At 35.8% G+C, this 13,800-nt stretch overlaps 4 protein-coding genes across 5 annotated transcripts; 2 read left to right on the top strand and 2 right to left on the bottom strand.

Moving 5' to 3' along the window:
- The first annotated feature begins 314 nt into the window (after nt 1-314).
- LOC129580262 (procollagen-lysine,2-oxoglutarate 5-dioxygenase) lies at nt 315-9,020 on the top strand. 2 transcript variants are annotated; one of them, XM_055470508.1, is made up of 12 exons: nt 315-458; nt 1,346-1,555; nt 3,852-3,940; nt 4,001-4,140; nt 4,225-4,400; nt 4,463-4,824; nt 4,922-5,056; nt 5,126-5,247; nt 5,338-5,439; nt 5,634-5,759; nt 7,827-7,953; nt 8,043-9,020. In XM_055470508.1, exons 2-12 carry the CDS (start codon nt 1,405-1,407, stop codon nt 8,760-8,762), a joined length of 2,250 nt encoding a protein of 749 aa, XP_055326483.1. In that variant the 5' UTR covers nt 315-458; nt 1,346-1,404; the 3' UTR covers nt 8,763-9,020. The 2 variants fall into 2 exon arrangements, with proteins under 2 accessions (XP_055326483.1, XP_055326484.1); XM_055470509.1 differs by lacking the exons at nt 315-458; nt 1,346-1,555 and adding an exon at nt 1,751-2,600.
- LOC129580268 (immunoglobulin domain-containing protein oig-4-like) lies at nt 5,771-7,269 on the bottom strand. The gene is made up of 4 exons (XM_055470532.1): nt 6,773-7,269; nt 6,631-6,702; nt 6,419-6,568; nt 5,771-6,165 (listed from the first exon to the last, which is right to left on the bottom strand). The coding sequence occupies exons 1-4, from the start codon at nt 6,875-6,877 to the stop codon at nt 6,007-6,009; spliced, it is 486 nt and encodes a 161-aa protein (XP_055326507.1). The 5' UTR covers nt 6,878-7,269; the 3' UTR covers nt 5,771-6,006.
- LOC129580266 (uncharacterized) lies at nt 8,867-10,089 on the bottom strand. Its single transcript, XM_055470530.1, has 2 exons — nt 9,254-10,089; nt 8,867-9,185 (listed from the first exon to the last, which is right to left on the bottom strand). Exons 1-2 carry the CDS (start codon nt 9,902-9,904, stop codon nt 9,132-9,134), a joined length of 705 nt encoding a protein of 234 aa, XP_055326505.1. The 5' UTR covers nt 9,905-10,089; the 3' UTR covers nt 8,867-9,131.
- A 38-nt stretch (nt 10,090-10,127) lies between these two features.
- Nucleotides 10,128-11,111, top strand: LOC129580267 (39S ribosomal protein L20, mitochondrial). The gene is made up of 4 exons (XM_055470531.1): nt 10,128-10,374; nt 10,463-10,573; nt 10,645-10,742; nt 10,816-11,111. The coding sequence occupies exons 1-4, from the start codon at nt 10,288-10,290 to the stop codon at nt 11,036-11,038; spliced, it is 519 nt and encodes a 172-aa protein (XP_055326506.1). The 5' UTR covers nt 10,128-10,287; the 3' UTR covers nt 11,039-11,111.
- Nucleotides 11,112-13,800: the final 2,689 nt, after the last annotated feature.

The following is a 13,800-nucleotide window of genomic DNA, read 5'->3' as shown; positions in this document are numbered from 1 at the left end:
ACACGAAGAATTGTTCTTTTCAACCTTGAAAGAAATGAGAGGTCAATCGTTCAACCACCCATTGCAAAAATTCGACGATAAAACGTATTTTTCGGAATAAAATGTACAAACATGCATTAAATTGATTGGTTCTCGCAGTTCAAATGCAGTCTGTGTAAACTGAACAATTATGAACCTTTTGTTTAAATTGTGCGAACAAAATAAACATTCGTCTACATCGTATCACCCTGTTTACAACATTTGTACAAGTTTTGGACTTTTACTGCTTTCGTTCGCAATTCGATTAATATTTCTTTATGTACCACACATTTTACTAGGATACAGTATCAATTGCAAATTGCAATCGAATGCATCAAGTTTTGTATTTTTATATAAGTAAGTGAATTTTCGAAAAATTCGAAAAGTTTAAAAATATTCCAGAGTAATAAAACCAAGGTCTCAGTGTCGGCTCTGATTTCGTGAGTAGTTTAAAATATTGATATTGCTTTAGATCGTTTTAAAATCAAAAAAAGAAATACTGAATGTTAGAAAGAAAAAAAGATAAATTGTGCTAAAATCGATAGGTTCGAAAGCAATGGTCTGACTGAGGAAATGCTATTACATGAAATGTTGCGTTTTAATTAAAAAGATCTTTACACGCTGTTACATTCAGCATAATTCCAAATAGGACTGGTGTTTTCTTAGAGCATTAAAATTGAAGAGACATTTTGGTGAGGTGACCAATAGTAGTAATTCCAAGCCATTGGTTGAAACATGATGAATAATATATTAATTAATCAAAATGGTATTATTGATTGATTAAATTTTTAAAACACTGGTTTATAAAAAAATGTAAATGCGTGCATTCATGAATCATTAAAAAAAATCAACACAATTTCCATTTCAATTCATTTTTCACGCTTTTAAAACTAACTCAAATTATTTTATAGGTTTAAACTTATAAAAGTTTTTACGAAAAATTAATAAAATATCCATTGATAAGTCCAGCCCTAGTTTTAGTCAAACTTTAACCGATTTCAACATACCGTGGCCCCTATGCAAAAGTTCCAATTTTCATGAACCAAAAACATTCAATAGAAAACGGTGCTGGAACCGTTACCACACGAAAAGTGAACTGAACGGTGGACAAAGGTTCAAAAGACACAATGCAAATGCGAAAGTGTTGCAAATTTGGCATCGTTCCACATTATGACACGAAAACAAATCGATTCAATTACATTTGCACTAGTTTTGATCATTCAGTCATTACATAAAAATTGGTGTCGATTGAAAAAAAAACGTCTATTATTTTCCCTTCCAGTATTTTGTAATGACATGAATTGTAATTTTCGAAAAATTTATTCAGATCGATCAGTAGTGTTTAAACCAGCAGCCTAGCGGATTCAAGTTTGAAATTCGGCCGAAATGAATTGTGCGTCTAGTTCGTGCGTTTGGATTATTATTTTACTAGTGCTGTGCAGTAGAACCAATGGTACTGAACAAAGCTGTCCGCAGTTGCCAGAAGTCGATTGCAGTGTATGCCGAAAAAATTTGAATTTTAACTTTTATACACAAGGTTTGTGAAAATTCCATTTTACCCATTGCACAAAGAACAAAAAACAAATATTTTCCCAGTGAACTCATACTCACGCCGCATTACCACAATAACGTTCCTTAAACATGCTCGTGAAACCATCACACACACATATATCCCATATCGTATATGAACGCGAAGGAGGAAATCCTCACGAGATTTTTTTAACAGTGTATCTGTGTATAGAATATATCGTTGCATATGACATTCCGAAACGTCATTCTTCTATGTTGTTTTTTCATTCATTCTGCAGCGACGGCTGCTGTGCTCTTCTTCTCGGTCACAGCGTTTAATTTCTGCTCTCTTTTCTTTGTTTTGTTGATACATTCGCCATCATTTTCGTACACACAGCACACGCGACTTTTTAATGAAGTGAGTTGATGACTCGGAAAGCGTCGTGGAAACAGCGATAGCATAGAACGAAATACAATCGCATGAAGAAATGTGAACTTATATTTAAATTTATTATCATCATCGTTTACACATACATTCAGCTTTCTTAGATTTTTCAACTCGTAAACATAAACGAATTTCATGGACTAAAAATATACAGTCGCGTAATGAGTGTGTGTATTTGAGTTGTGATCAACTACATTTATAGCAATTAAAAATGTTTGGACGAAAAATTCAGTTTATATTCTTTCGTCAGCTTTAGTTTCTTTGCAACGTTCTAATGGTTCGCACAGACGGAAAACTGATCATACGAAAAATTGTGTGAAGTAATTTGAATGGAAATTGCTTGTGTGTTTGTTGGGTTTTTTTTTCGGTGTCATTTTGAAAGTGAAATAAGAACCGGCAAATAAGCAACTTAATCGGTTTGCACGCGACATATTTTGTACCATTTACGTATTTGTATTTAAATGCAATTCAGTAGAAATTGTATTAGCTAATTCTTCGATTTGGTTTGAATGTGCCAGCAAAATGGTGTGCACCACACGATTTGCATTTCTTATTGGAGCCATACTTTTAGTATTAAATGATGTGATAAACGCAAACAGCAATGAAATTGTCGACAGTGATGTAGGAGGTTTGTTCTACTTTTCCTTCTATTATTGATACTTTCGTTGATGCTCGTCGGCTACTTGCCTTTCGGATGCCATAATCACTTTGATTCAGATTAGAATATTCATTTTCTGTGTGCAAAAATGGACTATTTTATATTTACATATTATTTGTTTAAGAAAATGTTTGAGACTGATGCCAGGTGGCATTTTTCTACCATCTAAAGAAACAGCATTTTTCCATAAATAGAATTTTTTTTTTCATTTTTAAATAATCAAAAAAATCCAATCAAATTGTTCTCAATAATAACTCATATCAATGCATGGAATAAAATTATTTCCTGTGCCATTCAGTCCATACACTACACACTCAATCTTCAAAATAAATCTCTTTCACATGTTCAGGAAGTGTCTGGAGAAAATACTTTGTTTTACGTTTACTTCATCCGTAGCGTTATCTTTAGATTTCCCGACATGGTGGACTCACACAAGTCACGTACACCAGATGAACTGTTATTAGGGAATCCTTCTTTCTCGCATATTCGCTGTTGCTACACTCGTCAATTCTAAACAAAAACGAACAAGTAGAGCAGAGTTCTTTGTGAATATTGTGAACTCATGACTTTTTTTCTACTCAAACTTGATAGTCTTATCTGTTATCTGGACCAAACCCTAATTTGACCACACGAACAAATATATTCTACTTTCGCTCTTTTGAAATATATACTACAACATGGTATACGCTACAAGCTATACTAAATACTACAGATTCTCTAAATGAAAATGAGAAACCATGCGTTAAATAACTGAATGAAAAATGGTTTAAAAGAGGGAGCGATAAAAAATTCATTTGGATTCAAATAAAAGTTAATTAGTATGCCCTTATTATTTATTTTTCAGTAGTTATAGAGTGTTCAACACTATTAAATTGAATATTCAGACACCAACGATGATGTGACAATGAAAAATTCTCCCAAAATTTCTTTTCTAATGACGTCCAATTGCTCTTTTTATGTCTTATCAATTGAGCCCAATTTATCAGTGTGGAAGTTCCAAAAATTGTAAATTGTCTTTATATTTTCTATTCGTTTGTACTTGAGTACGATTCTATTTCGTTTTAATTCTGCGCATTGAAAACAAACTCGTTTATTTTGATATATTCAAATTCGGTAAAAACTGAATCGATTATGTTACGCATATTTTTTTGACAAGACACAATTCAACAGGCATCATTATACTTATTGTTGAGTAAACATTTGCTTCTGTTTTTTTTGCAGAGCTCGATGTGAAAGTGTTCACCGTAGCATCGGAAGACACTGAAGGATATTTACGATACATTCGATCGGCCAATTACTACAATGTAGAGGTAAGAGTTTGCAAAATAAACAATTGTTTGACTTAATTTCATTTGATTTTGTTTAACTAGGTGGAAACATTGGGTATGCATGAAGAATGGCAAGGCGGGTCCATGGAGAGCTATGGCGGAGGATATAAAATTAATTTGTTGCGTGAAGCACTTGAACCGTACAAAAATGACGACCAAAAAATTATTTTATTTACTGATAGGTGAGACTTTTCAGTACGTCAGTCAAAATAATCTCTTTTTAAATGAGAATTAATTAAAATTAAAATGATTTTAATGGCTCCTAGTTACGACGTGCTGTTCACTACCACTATCGATGTCATAGTGCACAAATTCAAGAAATTCGATGCCCGTATCTTATTCGGAGCAGAAAAGTATCTGTGGCCTGATACAACTGTGGAGCATTTGTATCCAACCGTTTCGAAACACTTGCCAAAATATTTGAACTCGGGACTGTTTATGGGTACAATTGTAAATTGAATTTTATTTAAAAAAAAAATTAAAAAATTTAATTTTTTTCTCCAGGTTATGCATCGAATGTGTATGAAATGTTGAGCATACCAGTTAAAAATAAGGACGACGATCAACTTTACTACACCAAAGCATTCTTAGACGCAAGCATTCGCAAAAAGTTACAAATCAAACTGGATCACGAGTCGGAAATCTTCCAGAATTTGAATGGAGCTTCGGGTGATGTTCGAGTACAGTACAACGAAGCCACTGGCGAATATTTCATTAAAAATATTCAATCCGATTCGACACCAAGTCTGATCCATGGAAATGGACCGAGCAAAATATTGTTGAACAATTTCGGTGGATATGTGGCCGGTGCCTTCAAACACAACGAATGCCAACTCTGTCAAGAGAATAAATTGGACTATTCAGAGGTAGAATTTTTGGTTGAAATTCCATCTCCGATTAATTTATCCGCTAATTCGGGAATAATTAATTACGTTTAATGCTTATGTTTTGCTTTTCCACCAGAAACAAGAAGACTTGCCAAAAGTTACCATTGCAGTTGCCATTCCAAATGCAACGCCATTCCTTGAAGAGTTCTTCGATTCCATTTTGGCACTGGACTATCCAAAGGAGAAGCTAAACATTTTCATCTATAATAATGTATGTTAAAATGGTTTGGAGAGTGAAAATAACAGAACGTTAAAAATAATTTCTCCGTGAACTATTTAGGTACAATACCATGATGAATTGGTGCAAACCTTCCTCGAGACTCATGGCGCTACATATGCAGGTACAAAACAAATCAAACACACTGATTCGTACAAGGAAGCAATCGCCCGCAATTTGGCAGTGTAAGTGTTTGCTGATTCAAGATGTTGCCAAGAAAAAATTCGATATAATTTCAAAGTTTGCATGATATTTATGCACTTTATTCATTGCAGGAACTATGCCGAACGTGAAAGAAGCGATTATTTGTTTGTTGTCGATGCTGAAGCCCACATAGATAACCCATCTACCCTGATCCGCTTGGTTGAGCAAAATCGGTGAGTCGAATGAATATTATGAACTTTGTGAATAGAATTTATTCAAGAGATGCCAATCATCTCTTGCTGAAAAATCTATGGTTTTTTGCACTTGTATCATTTAACACCGAACATAATTTAGTACCGAATTTAATCAGTAAGCAAGTCATAAAATTGAATGATGAATGTTCTGTTCATTTTGTTCTGTTTGACAGTAATGTAATTGCACCGGTGATGACGCGTTACGAATCGTCGTGGAGCAATTTCTGGGGATCATTGAGTGAGAAGGGTTTCTATGCACGATCGCATGACTACATGCAAATTGTCAAAAATGAAATTCGGTAAGTTTTTTTTCTTTTTGTTTTGGCTAAAAATCTCTGCAGACCTTTTATTATGAAAACATTTTCGAAAAAAGCGGGTAACAAACGTTCGTTCGAGAATCCGTTTGATATAAATTTGAAAAGTGTTTATATCGTTTGGATAAATTTGTTGTCGTATGATTGTGTGTGTGTATATATATATATCGAAACCGCTGGTTCTTTCGCAAAAAGGTCGTTGTAGATTTTGATGACGTCGTTAGATCCATTCTTAATCGAATGCAATTGAAAAATCGGTCTTGAAACTCCTACGGTCAATAGAGTACATGTTGTCAGCTGTACACTCGTATACGCCAGCATCCATTTGTGTGGCCGGATCAATTTCAATTTTCGATTTGACCTTATCATCGCCTATTCGCCACTCGTGTACCTAACGGAATACAAATCACACAAACAAACAAACAAACACACCAGAGTAAGAATTATTATGATGAAGCGTCATTTGAACAAGCAGCGGGAATAGAGAGAGAAAAAAATGGAAAATTAACGGCAAATTACTTTCAATTTATTTCAATGCTCTGTTCCCACTATGACAGAGAGAACAAAGAAATGTTTGTAGCGGTATGTAGAGTGTGAAATGGGAATTAGAAATTGGCAAAATTGATGATGACGATGATACGTACGTGCATATACAAATGTTGGAAAATTTCCGAGCCATCTTTCAGCCAAGTGATGTGTGGTCGTGGATTCCCTATGGCAACGCATAAAAATGCGATTTTATGGCCCAACACGTATTCATAATCAAAATGTGATGCTTGCAATATTTTCGCACCCTGTCAAATGACGGAAGTGATAAATATGACTGTAAAGTTGGATTCATTTCTAATATATTTACATTGTTGTTGTTGTAATACTGATCAGACTCTGGATCTCTGTATTTGCCTGTGATTGGTAAACCAATTTGCGCCTAATCGAACGAGAGAGAAACACAAATGACAAACTGATCAACTTGAGTTTGATTCCAAGAATAAAATTACTCTTGATCTAGAGCGTCCTCTGCCACGACCACGTCGGCCAGTCACATCTTGTGAGAAAATCACCAACAAAACCACAAATAACACTATCCAATTGATTCGATTCATGATTATTTTCGCACTTTTTCCACCCAAAAAAAGGGAACTAGCTTCAAAACAATTGACACACTGACCACTCGGCACTGAGTCTCGGCGCTGATTGCTTCTGGCACTGGATTCAATCAGCTAATGTGACACAATCAATGGCATACCAACTATATTTAGCCTTTGGATGTCTTTCGATGAGTTTTTCGACAATGACTTGGAAATATGTGGCTGATCTTGGTGAGTAAATCGCAATCTCTGTGTGTGACACCACAACGAATAGCAATGAGTCTTATGGATTATGGCGCACTTAAAATCATCGTATCGGTCTGTGTGTGTGTGTTTGCGATGAGATCAAGTAATTTTCAATTGTGATATTGCTACAGACACGAGTATTTCGCACGAATGGATCAAATTACGACACCATCATATTTGCGATGTAGCATTTCACTCGTTTGTGTTTCGGTACCCCTTTTCGTTTGATCAGGAAATTCAATTTATGAACCAGAGCCGAAGCGTCGGTGCGCACACAGTGAGCCCACTACTGAATTTTGCTTCGAAATCGAATTGCTGGCAATTGGCATTTCATTGACGACACTGACCTAAACCACAGTAGAATCCACTTGATACGTACCCGTTGACTGGTCGACAATGTTTTCAATGAAAATTACAGTGTGGCTTATCAATTTTTATTGAATAATTTGTGTACAAATGTCGAAATGTTCATAATACAAGCGCGATTCAAGTTGCATACACCGGGCATTTTGGGTGGGAGATTGATGTGAGTCGAACTTACTAGCGGTATTTGGAATATTCCATCGAAGGCGATGCTATTTTAGGCAAATACCATATAATAATGATAGTCAATAATTTTTGAATTGTGCCTTATTGGCAACTTAAAGACTCGTGTCGCATGTTGGATAAACAAAGTCTAAAGTTCGAATGTTTTTTTTCTTTTTCTGTCTAAAAATAGCGGTTTATGGAACGTTCCATTCATTTCATCGTGTTACCTGATCAAAAAAGCAGTCTTCCCGAAAATCACCTACGCCGATGATGATGTCGATCCGGATATGGCCATGTGCAAAAATCTACGAGCTCAGGTATTTTGAGAAACGCATTTTATCCACATTTTGTCCATTCATAATAATGAAAGTTTTAACAATTTTTTTTTTCACTTTTTTTCTCTTAGCAAATTTTCTTGTACGTTTACAATGCAGAATATTACGGTCATTTGGTGAACAATGAAGACTATAACCCAGCGTTGACAAACCCAGAATTCTACATGTTGATTACAAATCAAATGGATTGGGAGAACCGATACTTACACCGTGACTACATCAATCAATTGAAACCGAATCAAACATATAAGCAACCGTGTCCCGATGTCTATTGGTTCCCAGTTGCTAACGAACGTTTCTGCGATGATTTGGTAAAAATTGTCGAAACCTTTGGAAAATGGTCCGATGGTACGAATCACGATGAACGCTTGAATGGCGGCTATGAAGCAGTTCCAACACGTGATATTCACATGTCGCAAGTCGGTTTGGAAAATGTCTGGTTAACTTTCCTAAACAAATACGTGCGACCATTACAGGAGGCAGTTTTCATGGGCTACTATCACAATCCAGTACGATCAATTATGAATTTCGTTGTGCGCTACAGACCAGATGAGCAGCCAACATTGCGACCACATCATGACTCATCCACTTATACCATCAATATTGCATTGAACACTGTTGGAGTTGATTACGAAGGTGGTGGATGCCATTTCTTACGCTATAATTGCTCGGTGACAGCAACACAAAAAGGATGGATGCTTATGCACCCCGGACGCCTGACACACTTTCACGAAGGCTTGAGAACAACGAGTGGAACTCGTTATATTATGATTTCCTTCGTCGATCCATAGACTAATTCAATTGATAGCAGTAATAACACGCTCGTATTTTTCTTAAATTTCGATGTACAAATGATTTTAAATTAAGAAGAAGAAAATGAAAAAATCCAATCCAATCCAATCGAATATAAATTTTTCGATGAAATTTACCGTTTTTATTCACGTAAACTGTCAATGACTATATTTGTATGAAAGGAATTTTCGTGTGTTTTACTGTAAAATTATGATATTTTTCAATTAAAGCTATTTCAATTAAGAACTTTCGAAAAATGATTTATTTATGATATTTTCTGTGTTATTGAGCTGATCCATGGGGATGGTGCTTGTGTAAGTATGTTCGCAACGATTGGAGAGCAGATCAATGTCAATTCACAGTTTAATTCATTCAGTCTTCAACGCTTCATTCAAAAGTTGTTCCATTTCCGGCATTTGTTCCTGTAAATAGACAAAATTCACAAAAATATAAATTTCATCAAAAAATGATGTGAAAACGAAAGTATTACCTTAAGTTCATCAACATAAGATTCAGTCAGTAGGTTATCACTACGTAAACGTTTGAAGATCTTGCCATAAGTTTCGATTTTATGCTCCAAATCAATTCGACGCTTATGCTCATTGAATTTGTCGCTCGTAGCATCGGCAAATGATTTTCCATCCATTTTCGTAAGTGACGTAATGTATTCGCTGACAGTTGGCGTTAGCACTCGTGATGTTTCCGTAGAAATAAGATCGGAGCGAAGATTGTGATGGGATGTTGTAACAAAGTCCTTCATCAATGTCGATGCAAAGTTGTTTGTACGCGTCGACGGTTCATATTCTTTGGGTAAAATGCTGTCCACTTTCTCGGAAGTAGCTACCTCGTAGAGATCTTTTGCGATGCGCGACGGAACGGATTCATTCTTCAACACCAGTTTTCCATTGTCGAACGAAAAATCGGAAGCAGTAAAATGTCGACTGCAAATGTAGGTATCATTCAAACTAGCATCGTCCGACAGTTCTGGACGCTCTTTGGCCAATACATCAAGCAATGCTGTTTTCCAAGCCTTGTATAAGACTGAGCGTTCTGTGTTTTTTGGAAATTTGTAGAAAGTTATTTCTGTTGTATGCTGCACGGGCAAAATCGAACAAATCACGCACACCACTTGCGATACCATCTTGTTCAACGTTAGTACTAAGGTAAACTTATTCAAATTTAAATGAAAATTCTAGAAGTTTCGTGTATTTGGAACGAAAAATGACTGAATTTGGGTTGTTCGATGCTTATAAACGATTCGTATAAACAATGCAGATGTCAATATAGCCCAAAAACTGATATACCAAGCAGCAGTCACGGTTAGCGTGAACGTGAGCGTGAGCATTCATAGTCGAATTGTCACATTTGTGTCAGCCGTATTTTGAGGTTAGGTTCATCGTTTTTGGTTAACGTGAACTACCGAGAAATTGATTAAAAACAAAACTAAAACTAATTCCATTGAATTTTGGAATTGAGATTGTGAATTTTATTTGGGGGAAGCCAACATTTCTTGAAGCTGTCATAATGGTATTCACAACAGTGGCCAATTTAATTCGAAGCAAAGGTCCCGATGAGTTTTGGCGAAAGAGGAAAATTTTCAAATTGACTGCGGTAATTGTTTTCATCAAATTTTTTCGCATACAAAATTTTACTTCAAAATAAAAAGACCGATTTTCTTATGATATTCAATTCTCTTTAGCATTTTTTCGGTCGTCGTCGTAACTGTTATTCAATCGCCATCCGGGATGTTCACCGTGCCCTGGTGTATGCAACAAAGGCGCGTAAGCTCAAGAAAGAAGATATGCATGAGGTAAATCAAAATTTATAAATCCATAATTTCGATTGACTTAAAAATGACTGAATTTGGACTATTTTTGTCAGTTGCGTGATGCACGTATAACGGCTGCATGCAATCAATTTGGAATCGAATTGCCTGCGTTCCGTGAAGGGCTTGCAAGAAGCAACATTATGCTGAATCGGTATGTGTAACAATAATAATGGTGATTCAGTGTCTATTCAAGAAAACTAATGCTTGAAAAATCTGGTTAATAGGAAATCATTGGCTGATTTGGCGGCATGGGAGCCAAAAACGTTTGAATCATTGGCATTGATTGCACGTGAAAGAGCCGCTCAAGACGGATTAAGAGGATTACATGAGAAAAATACCGATAATCGTGTCGTTTATTCCAACGATGAACAGAAGGCAGAAAAGGAGAAATACGAAAATGTTACGCCAGCCAACTACACGGCTTGGTTCAGAGAACGGCCGTATTAATTAGAATATGTTGTTGCTTTAGACCATGAATTAATTTTTTTAGAGAAATAAAACTGCTCCCATGAACCGAAAAACAATACCTTGTTTTAAATTCGAAAAACCCATTGGAGCGAATCAGTGTCGCGCAAAATGTTCCGAAAACAAAAATTGCATACGTTTCCATTTCCATTTCCAATTCAGATATTCGGATCGATTTTTGCAACAACAAAAGACACACAGAAGAAAACTCGTTGATGATATACTTGTTGATCGTGTCTCGCATAAGCACTTGAAACGGGAACATTTGCTACATGAATAAATTGATGCGAGACGAACAGAATATAAAACAAAAAAGCCAGAGAATATTTACACAGAGAGTAAAAAAAACGAATCTCTCACTCTCTCGCTCTTTTCAGCACAAATACAAACAGAACCGTGTGAAATGGGATATCGACACAACACGGCCAATCGTTACACAATGCTCACGTAAACATCTCTCGAACGAGTAAAAGAGAATGAAGGTAGAAGAGGTAAAATCAAAATAAATAAAAATAAGCACCACCAACAACAATGAACATCAACACAAGTTCGTTCAAGAACCAGAAACTCGCTGCACTGTGCCGTGTGTGCATAAACATAATGAACGATCGTCTGTCCTCCTCAGTCTTTTGCCGCTGTTTTTACAATTCAGTTGGTTTTGTGCTGGTGTAAGCGCGTATACATGCTTATAAATTTGTGTGCGTCTCTTACTTTTGAATACGAATTTTGTTCAAAGAGTCAAAAAAGGCAAACTAACTAACAAAATACGCGAACCATTCCGTTTAAATATTGTCATACTAAAAGGCTGAACATTTAGTGTTATTTTCCAATCGATTGATTTATGTCGTGAAAGTGTTTTTGCGTTGGTTTTTCGGTATTTAAAAATCGATAGTTGACAATTCATTTATGGAAATCTTGTTCCCGTGTGTATTAATAAATTCCGTGCTAGTGATACTGACTGTCAAAATTTACAACAAACATTAGCAAAAATGACCTGTTAACTTCGAAGAAAGTGTATGGATTTGGGTTAAAAACAGGGAATTCGAAGTGAAATTCATATAAATCAAATGATTGAAACGATCTTTCGAAGAAACAAAAACAAATTCAAATAAGAAACGTGTTTTGTTTCGTGTTCTTTAAAAGTGTATGGACCGACCAAACGGCGACGACCGTTGTATTATAAACATTACTCAATGTACTTGTTGAAGCGGCTGAACACACCAACAATGTTTTTTGTTTGATTACATCGAAGAGAAAGAGAGAAAGATAGAGAGAAACCAGATCTTGGCATCCTAATTAACGAAAGAAAGAATTTTTTTTCTGTAAGTAACACTTTCTTTATACCTTTATGTACACTCCATACAATTACATATATTGCATGCATTCTTTCGTTTCTTAATTTACTTCTTTTCTCGTCCATCGTTTTGTGTTTGGTTTGGATATTTTTGGGGGGGATTTAAAAAAAAATCTCAATGAAATTCATTCTACACGAATCTCCCAAATTAAATGTTAATTTAACAGACATTTCATACGTGTTTCGATAATTTACTGTCTGTTAGCTCAAGTGGATCTGATCCATCTCCGTGTCCAATGCCTGTGTGAGATTCATAATCTGGTGTGCGAGCGTTGCTTATTAAGAAATATTTTTTTTCAATAAACATGGAGAAAAGAATAACTCCGTTTTTATTTCCCATTAAAATGAAGCCAAATGCGATCGCATTCGTATCAAATGTTAACCATAAACATTAGCTAGTGAATGAAACATAATGGCACTCGAGACATCTACACAGAGTCACAGCAGCGTCAGCTTTTATAATTTTTTTTTTTAATTCTCCCATATCATTTTTGTATAGCGTAGTTTGTTTTGTTGTTTTTTTTTTCATTCTGTTTTCCGTTGGGCTTTGGTTGGTTGGTTTTTTTTATTGTCGTTGCTGAAACACACACAACACTTCTTAACGCGCGAAGCCGGTTTTTCAAAAAACCAACAATGTTCTGCATTTACATTTGCATTTGTGCTTGTGCTTGTGTTTGATCGTAAGCTCGACGGTTTTTTCGTCATGCCTCACAATCGTATAAAATGTAAGCATGAAGGAATATTGGTAAAACGGCGATTTGTGCGTTCTATATTGCGGTTAAAATTCTGTTCAGCCACTGCTCGCTGTCATTGCTCGCTTAGCGTCATGTATCTATATCCATGATGCCGTGTGTATGCAGCTACAAGTTGTTCTGCTGGTGCTTTCATTTCATCGCATTGCATTTGACGTTTGTGGTCGCGTTCACTATCAGCATTTCCTTACGATGTCTGCATATTGACCTGTTGTCTCTCTATTACAACGTTGTAGTCGTGTGAGAATGAAACCCATGCACTTTTTGCGCTGCACCACAAGAAAACATGGAAATATGCTGACTTCAACTCCATCGATCACCTCTTTTATCTTGGTACATTGAATGATGGCTGCATTTCTTCCGTCTTTCTTTTCCATAATCTCGATAATATTCGTTGGTTGCCCATCAATCGTAGACATAAAACTCTCAATTTGAATACTATAAGCGGATAAATTGATTCTTTCTCTCCAAAAAGAAAACACCATTGCGGCTTAGATAATCGCAGCTTCGACTGTGGGAAATGCGATAGCGTGACTAATAAATTCAATATATCGGTTAAATCAGTCATGAATTTTCAATAAATTGAACTAGGCGTGTGGAATAATGTTGCATTTCCAACTCAATACAGGCATGTTAGT

This window comes from Sitodiplosis mosellana, unplaced genomic scaffold (genome assembly GCF_009176505.1).
Source record: "Sitodiplosis mosellana isolate CC-2019 unplaced genomic scaffold, AAFC_SMos_1.0 Smas_scaffold_1, whole genome shotgun sequence".
NCBI lineage: Eukaryota > Metazoa > Arthropoda > Insecta > Diptera > Cecidomyiidae > Sitodiplosis > Sitodiplosis mosellana.
The sequence above is the reverse complement of the archived record's forward strand: the minus strand, read 5'-3'. Positions and strand labels throughout refer to the sequence as shown.